The sequence below is a fragment of the Cynoglossus semilaevis genome, chromosome 6 (genome assembly GCF_000523025.1).
Source record: "Cynoglossus semilaevis isolate Cse_v1.0 chromosome 6, Cse_v1.0, whole genome shotgun sequence".
Lineage (NCBI taxonomy): Eukaryota > Metazoa > Chordata > Actinopteri > Pleuronectiformes > Cynoglossidae > Cynoglossus > Cynoglossus semilaevis.
The window spans coordinates 5,914,385-5,922,395 of NC_024312.1; the positions used below are offsets into that span (position 1 = coordinate 5,914,385).

At 43.1% G+C, this 8,011-nt stretch overlaps 1 protein-coding gene across 2 annotated transcripts in view; it reads left to right on the plus strand.

Moving 5' to 3' along the window:
* The window catches only part of bcar1 (BCAR1 scaffold protein, Cas family member), a 66,433-nt gene that overhangs the window by 42,846 nt on the left and 15,576 nt on the right, over positions 1–8,011 (plus strand). For both annotated transcript variants that reach the window (XM_008311549.3, XM_008311547.3), the window contains exon 2: positions 3,680–4,423. In XM_008311549.3, coding sequence (XP_008309771.1) covers positions 3,680–4,423 — 744 coding nt within the window. The remainder of the gene's footprint in view (positions 1–3,679; positions 4,424–8,011) is intronic.

The following is an 8,011-nucleotide window of genomic DNA, read 5'->3' on the forward strand; positions in this document are numbered from 1 at the left end:
GTATGTACGTGAGATAGGGTGACCCCGGAGAGGAGACAGAGAGCTGCATTCATCATCCTCTCAGCGCTCACACGAAGAGAGGCCGAGCCGCTGAGCATCGGGGTTGTTAGGCAGAAATTGAAAAGCTGCGGTAGAGACACGAGAACGGACGCGGTGACATCCCCCCGAGAAATTATCACTGACACACAGTGAATCTGAATAGGCGGCTGTAGTTCATGTGAAAATGGACACTAATGATTGTCCAGCCATTGAGTCCTGACAGTGACCCTGTTAAAGCCTGACAAAGCTGGGCTGTAAATGTGGATATGAAGTGGTTTTTTATTATTAATGTGGTCTAGAAACTAATCTGACTCTGATGGAAAATGATATGTAAATTGACCAAAGGAGATGAGGCAATGTGCTGAGACTAACTAAAAAAAAAGAGAGATGAGTGAGAAAAATCAATGTTTTATGGATGAGGAAAAAGTGGTAAAAAGCGTACGAGAGAATAGAGAACTTTGAGGATGAATGTGTTTTCAGCTATATTAAAAGTCTGGTCATATTTAAAAGTGAACTTTTTTATAGATGATGGCTTCATTTTTAAGAAACTTAAAGACGGATTTTTCAGGGCGAGTTCACAAAGAAGAAAGAGAGGAGGGCCTGAAATCCACTGTGAAACCCATTCAGAAGAACTGCTGAAAAAAACAAAACAAAAATACGCTGAGATGTTTACGGCAGTGACTGAGATAGAAATGAACAGATTAGAAAAAAGCTAAGGTTTGGTGAATAGGATGTAAAGTGAGAAGCAAAGAAGAAGATCTTTAAAATGACTCCAGGAGGAACGAGGGGTTGTTGGTGTGAGAGAAGAGAAGAAGAGAAGTCCTTTATGAAGAGGAGTTAAACTGAAGGAAAATGATCTGCTTCAGATTGAGCAGTCAAAAATGAGAGTTCTAAAACCCCGTTTGTAGCGTCGAGGTTGTGTGAGGTGCCTTCACCTACTCAGCAGTTAGCGTTATGGCAGTGATACAGCTGACTGCGCTGTTTCTGCTCCCCGTGCTGAGAACATGTGGCCGACAGAATGTGAGCTCGGCACAAACAGGACTCAGAGCGGCCGCTGCAGAAAACCACTTAACAGAAACCATTTAACAGAGGACGTGCAATTACACCTTAGAAGAAGACGATTAATAACGCTGGTTTGTTGTCTAACAGTTTGCAGGATGCTGTGACCGAACCTTGTAGTCTGTTTTTAATGAAAAACCAAACAAACAATATATTAATGATAAGGAGACACACGGTGGAATTGTGGTTTCACTGCCTCGCTGGTTTGTGTCTTTGCATCTTCACGCTCCTTTGGTTTGGACATGGCCGGTTCTCTCCATGTTTGTTGGTGTTAAATCTACTTACACGCTCCGTAGACATGCAACATGGGAATTATTCAGACAATTAGTCGACTCCAAGGTAGACAGGATCTGTCCCAGACTGGGACGGAGCAGTAAACATTTCAAAGGAGATTCCAAACCCTACCTGGCTGGTTAACTAACCTGTTGTGAGTAGTTATTGGACATCAGCTGGGAGGCTGAGAAAAGAAGTGACAACAGTGATGTTGGGGTGTAAGGTTGGTGGCGCTCTTCTGTATTGAAGCTCTGAGGAGATTAAACTAGAACCTTATTAGACATTTTAATGGACCACTTTTTGAAGAATCATGGGTATATCTCTGTGTCTGGGGGGGGGGGGGAAAGGGGGGAAAAAAAACCCCAGGGGGAAAAAAAAAGATTGGGAGCCAGTGATGGAGCCGACGTTAACTGATGTGTAATGGAGTGGAAAGAAAACTTCTTTTCTCTTTATATCTACAGAGTGACTAAATGAAGTGAATCCATGAGACGAGGCTGTCTGTAAATCTAGGTCTGGGACGAGAGCTGGCCTTTAGCACAGTGAAAGAAAAGTCCAGCTGTAAATCTGGAGGCTAACTATGCAGCCTTAATGTAGATTGGCAGTGTTTTGTGTGTGTGTGTGTGTGAGTGTGTGAGGTTGTCTGGCACGCGGCCAGTACAGGCTGTACCAGTCTGTGATGGTTGGGGTGGAACTCACAGACACAGGAGGAGGAGGAGACCGGGCCGAGGTGGGGATGTCGACGGCAAATATTTGGGTTAGTTTTGGAGACTTCCAGAGGGACCGTGGGGAGGGGTTTCTGTTTGCATGCTAGGTTTCCGTGGAGATGGCGGGTGTGTGCGCCTTTATATGTGGATTTGGCCCAAACGAGCGCTGTGCCATTACGATGATGTCACGCTTATGCTGTCAGCTGCACGGTGGAACACAGACGGACACGCCTTCTTTGCTGTCCAACACAATGTTGAATTCTCTCCTGGAAGAAAACATCACAGTCGACTACTGTTGTTGTTGTTGTTGTTGTTGTTGTTGTTGTTGCTGCTGTTCATCCACCACGGTTTAAATAGTTCATTATTAAGTTCTCTTCCCAGTTCTTTTTGCAGCCACTTGCTCGACAGCAAACAGAAAAGTGAACGTAAATCCAAAACTTTAGTTTTAGTTTTTTCTCCCCCTCAGAACGGCGTGTCGTAATACTGTGTGGAGTTTTCCCACCTTATCCAAACAGTAACAGCAGTTCACTGCACTTGTACTTTGCCCCTTCCTTCCTTCTGATTGGAGCGCCGCCGCATGTGGGGAAATGAACTGGAATATGTGTACGTGACCTGACGTCCTATTGGTCAATAAAAACTTTAAATTGATCCACGTCAGGTTTTAGTCGGCGTTTTCACGGATCTCTGCTGGCTGTGTGTAGACTGCTGTGATTGTGGTGAAGTCACACTGAAGTTCAGCTACATGATAAATGTAAACTCATACGCTGACTGAATGAAGCAGAACCACTGGAGCTTTTAATGACTAGCGATTACAGAAGACGTTATTTTCTGTTTTGTTTTTTTGTTTTTTTAGACTCGTACCATTAGTGGTTTGACTGTGATTCATCCAGACTGGGTTATATTTTACACAGTCCACACACACTAATGGGCGACAACAAAAACAGGCTGATAAGAGCAATGACTAATGGACTCAACAAGCTCGCAAAACACAATGACATCAAAGGCATCAATGAAGGATTGGTTCTGGTTTAATTATTTTTCACCTTTTTTGTCCTATGAAAAAGTATTTTTGGGAACTTAAATATTCACATAAACAAATGCAGATCTGTTTAAACTCATCCTTTATGCTTTGGTATTGAAAAACTGAGCAACCACAGATGGACCAAAAGTCAACCCTGGAACAATTTTCAAACAGTCTTTTTGGACCCTTTTTTCTTGTCATTCTTCAATTTTCAAATGGTCTTTTTGTCTTTTGGACCCTTTTTTCTTGTCATTCTTTGGACATTCCCAACGATGTCCTCTGTTTTCTACAATAATCGGGGAAAAAATGTTAGTCTTGTTTGCATCAGGCTTCAATATATTAGATAGATAGATTAGCTCTACAGTAATCGGGAAAAAGTTAGTCTTTTTTGCATCAGGCTTCAATATATTAAATACATCGATAGAACTTTATCCTCATGAGTTCTCTCTTCGTTAAATTTAGGATAGCTGTTGCTTATCAGTATATCAGTATATTGTGTGTATATTTTAGTACCAGAAAAAATGTAAAAAATACTTATATAACACTTTCATTTGTTTTTTTGTTTTTTTTGCTGTTCTCACAGAACGTGTTGGCCAAGGCGTTGTACGACAACGTGGCAGAGTCTCCAGATGAGCTGTCCTTTCGCAAGGGTGACATAATGACGGTGCTGGAGCGGGACACACAAGGCCTGGACGGCTGGTGGCTCTGCTCGCTCCATGGTCGCCAAGGCATCGTGCCAGGGAACCGCCTCAAGATCCTGGTTGGCATGTATGACAACAAGCAGCAGCATCAACAGACCACACCCACATCGCAAGATCCCATAGCTCCATGTCCCACTTCACTGGCCCAGAGACCCCTCCCTGCTCAAAGTGCTTATGCCAAACCAACACCTGCAGCCTTGCCTGGCGCCATTGCTACATCATCCCCTGGGTTTGCCAACAAGCCCCTCCCAGGGGTTCAGTACACGTCCATCCACTCCGCCTATTCCACCCCAGTCCCCGCTAAGCCTAACCCTGACTCGGTCTACATGATGCCGCCCTCCCACTCCCCAAAACCAAACCCTCAAAGTGTGTACCAGGTGCCGTCTGGCCCAGTTGGTCCCAGCCCACAGGCTCAGCCAGGACCTCCCAGCAAGGCCCCAGCTTTAGCTCAGAGGCAGTACCAGTTGCCTGGAAAGGACATCTACCAGGTGCCTCCGTCTTTAGGCCCAGTGCCAGGCAAGGGAGCAGCTCTCGGTGGTGGTACAGGAGTTGGGCAGGATGTTTACCAGGTGCCTCCATCTCTGGAAAAGAGGGGCTGGGACAGTAGCAGCAAGGCACTAGGAAAGGTAAGACAACAAAATGTATGAAAAAAATAATAATGAGATCCTGAAGATGCTGTGTTTTGTCGGCAGTAAATGTGTTTGTATTTGCAAATTAAATTTAGTTTCAGTTTATATTTTAGTACCTAAATAAGAGAAGATAAGGCAGCAGTCTGTTACACGTTTGGCTAAAGTTCTGCGCCATGTTTTTTCTACATTTAGTGATATTTTCTCCACATAAAAAACTAACTGTAGATCCTTTGGGTATTCACCCCAACGCCAAGGACAAAAACTAAAAAGCGATTATCTTTGTTTCAAAAAAAGTCAATTAATTCAGTACGTTGATAGGTTTTTCACATGTTGTTAGCTCACTTGCTAACAGCTTCAACAGTCCAATGCTAGCCGCCTACCAGGATATGTACTGTGGAGTTTTTACTTTTAATATTTACAATTCTTTCCCTTCCCTTTGTACACCTGTACCATATCTGGTCTGGATCACTCCATAAAGTTTTCAGTCATGCTTCACAACATGATGGGACAGCTTCACAGTGTTCACTGTGATTAATGAAGTGTGCCGGCTCTCCACTGCACAGTGTTGTGGAAAGGTGCTCAGAGCCGACGGCGCGGTGCATCATCCCCGGCTTTATCAAGCTGTTCCAGTAATGACTCTTTATCATTCAGCCGCTCCGCCCGGGTTTTTTTACATCCCCGTTCCTTATGGTTTTGTTCAAACAAGACAGAGCTGCGAGGGGAAGGAAGCGGATGTTCGCAATGTTTGGCACCTGCAGCCCCAGAGGAAATGGTTTCACAATGAGACGTTGAATGAGTTTCTGTTTGTTCACAGGTTGAAAATATTAAGTGGTGATGAGAAATTTGGTCGTTGATGTCTATGGCTACGTCTATATAAGGACTGTTTTTTCAGTTTACGACATAAAAAAAAATCAACATAAATTTTAACAAGTTGGAGAACGGTTACTGTATTTTCCGTACTGTAAGTCGGCTAACATGTACATTCTCAGTGGTACAGGAGTAGCAGATACTGTTACACAAGCCTAGAGTGCCCTCTAGTGGCTGTCAATAACAAACGTGAAATTATATATATTATATATTTTAATATATAAGTCACACCTGAGTATAAGTGGCATAAGTCGCATTCTTCACTGAGGCTCGAACCAAGTCTCTGCTGACAGTTGTTTACTGGCAGATCTAAACCTTGTGAGTTCCATTACGACCACCGACTGGGTCTATTTTACACTGGTAAATATATGATCCAGAGGACGAGCCACAACAGAAAGGGAAAAACAAATGTATTCAGAGGAAGGTGAGACCGTCTACAAACAACTGAAAGGCAGTCCTGCGTACTACAGCTTTAAAAGAAAGCCTAACCAATAAATGATGTCAGTCATTGGCTCGCAAATCTCCATTTCAATTCAACCCCTCCTAACTTTCGTAGCCAGGAACATTTGGGCGTATTGACATCAGTCGTTACCAAATTTGAAGGAGTTTGGTGGGAGTCCACTGTGTTTTCATCCCAACGGTCTCTGTGCCCTGATGTGAACCTGTTCATCGTCTTTATGCAGCAAGTGCAGCCGACAAAATATTTCTTATTCTGTGTGTGTGATTCAGCACAAAGATGAATTTTCTAGTGGATCTGTTGTGTGTCCTTCAAAAACCCGGGAAATGCTCAACGTTACGAGCAGAAGAACAAATGTTGGCCAGTCGTTACGCTCAACGTTATGAGCAGAAGAACAAATGTTGGCCAGTCGTATCACAGATCACATGGGTTTGCATAAGGTGTAGGCTCAAGCTACAAAGTCCAAAGTTGAGTTAGGCTGTCGACATCCAGCGTTTGAGTCGTTCTAGCTGTGCAAAAATGCAGAAACGATGCTACGACAGTAATAAACCTCAGGTCAGGTGAAATCGTGTTAACGCACAAAGAAGCGTTATGGAAAAAGGGACGTTGTAATAAAATTATAATATATGGAATTATGCCACAATATATGTGTAAAAACAGACTTATGTGTTTGGCACCACCTGCTGAAAGGAAAAGGAAATGTTGGAGCAGGTGAATGAAAGACGAGGAAAGGCTTGTGTGTCTGTCACGGCGGAGGAGGGACAGTGTAATAATAAGATGGTTAATAATTCAGCTCCATTCTTGCAGTCGGGTGACTAAGCACGTCACTGTGCCAGCAGGTGACACACGTTGTGTGTGTGTGTGTTTGTGTTTTAATGGTAATGTTGACTCGAGCTGCTGCCCTGCATCTTAACACCCTGGCTGTTCCTCTGTCATCCTTCAACAATGGATTTCAGGGCCGTGTTTTGAGAGATGCATTGTCGTAATTACATTTATAATTCAGTGTTGCTGACTTTTTTTTGCAACATTCAGTCATTCCTCTTCTAGCGTTTAATTCATTTCACGATCACTACAGGAGCTGTAGCCAATCCCAGCAGTCAGTGCTAGAGGGCAGGCTTCGCCCTCTACAGTTCGCTGGTCAATGAGGGGAACAAATATGGAGACGGACAGTCGTTCACACTCACATTTATATCTGTGGTCCTTTAGATCATTGTTTCCCCAAAGGCTGGGTCGCGACCCTCAGGTGGGTCACAAGAGATTATTTTTTGGGTCGTCTCTCATCATGTTTCCCATGAGTTTATAAATAATGTCTATTGATTTGGGTCATGGAGGTTTGTGACTTTTAAAATATGGGTCCCCAGAAAAAAAGTTTGGGAAACACTGCCTTAGATTATTAAAATGAATCAGATCAAGATCTTGATCTTGAACTTATTATAATGTGAATTTCTTGGGCTCAGACTAACTATTTGGTTTATTTAGTCTGCTGTGGTGACTGACCTACATCGGTACGAGGTCAGGGAGAGTACAAACCATCAAACTGAAAAAGTAATAGTTGGGATTTTTGCAGCAGCTGTAGAGAATGGTTAAAGTGGAACTGAATCTTCTAAAAAAAGTCCTTTCTATTCATGTTCATTTTGGAGTTTTTTAAATGAACATCGGTGTTGGCAGACTCTAATGTCCTTTCTATTCAAGTAAAATGTTCATTTTGGAGTTTTTTAATGAACATCGGTGTTGGCAGACTCTAAGTCGCTCTGGGTTGTTTGAACTAGAAATCACCCCACATTAGTTTAACTCTAATAGTTCCACTCTAATGATCTGTAGCCGTTGGCCATCTGTAGCCCAATAATCTACATCATCTACGTCTAACAAGGATCTGATTCCAGGGCGACAGATCTAGCAGCGCACGCTCTGATGTATTTTTAATGAGAACTCAGTGTAAACAATCATTCTGATCTGTTAATTTTTTATAATTTCATCATCTGTTTTTAGCACCACGATAATCAGGTTTTCTATCAAAGCTCGTGGCAGACGACAGATTCAACACTTTCTCCTCACAGTTCGGGGGATAAGAACCTAACAGAAGCTAACGGTAACTGTAGCCAAACAGCTGCAGTTTGATTGGGCTAATTAATTAGCTGCTGGCTCCGTCCTAGTACAAGCACAAGGCAGATCGATGTATTGACCGAAGTCTTTGGTCTCTGCTGCAGTAGATGGTGACAGACCCTCCTAAAGCCTAAAGCTAGTGTATGTTTGGCTGTAAG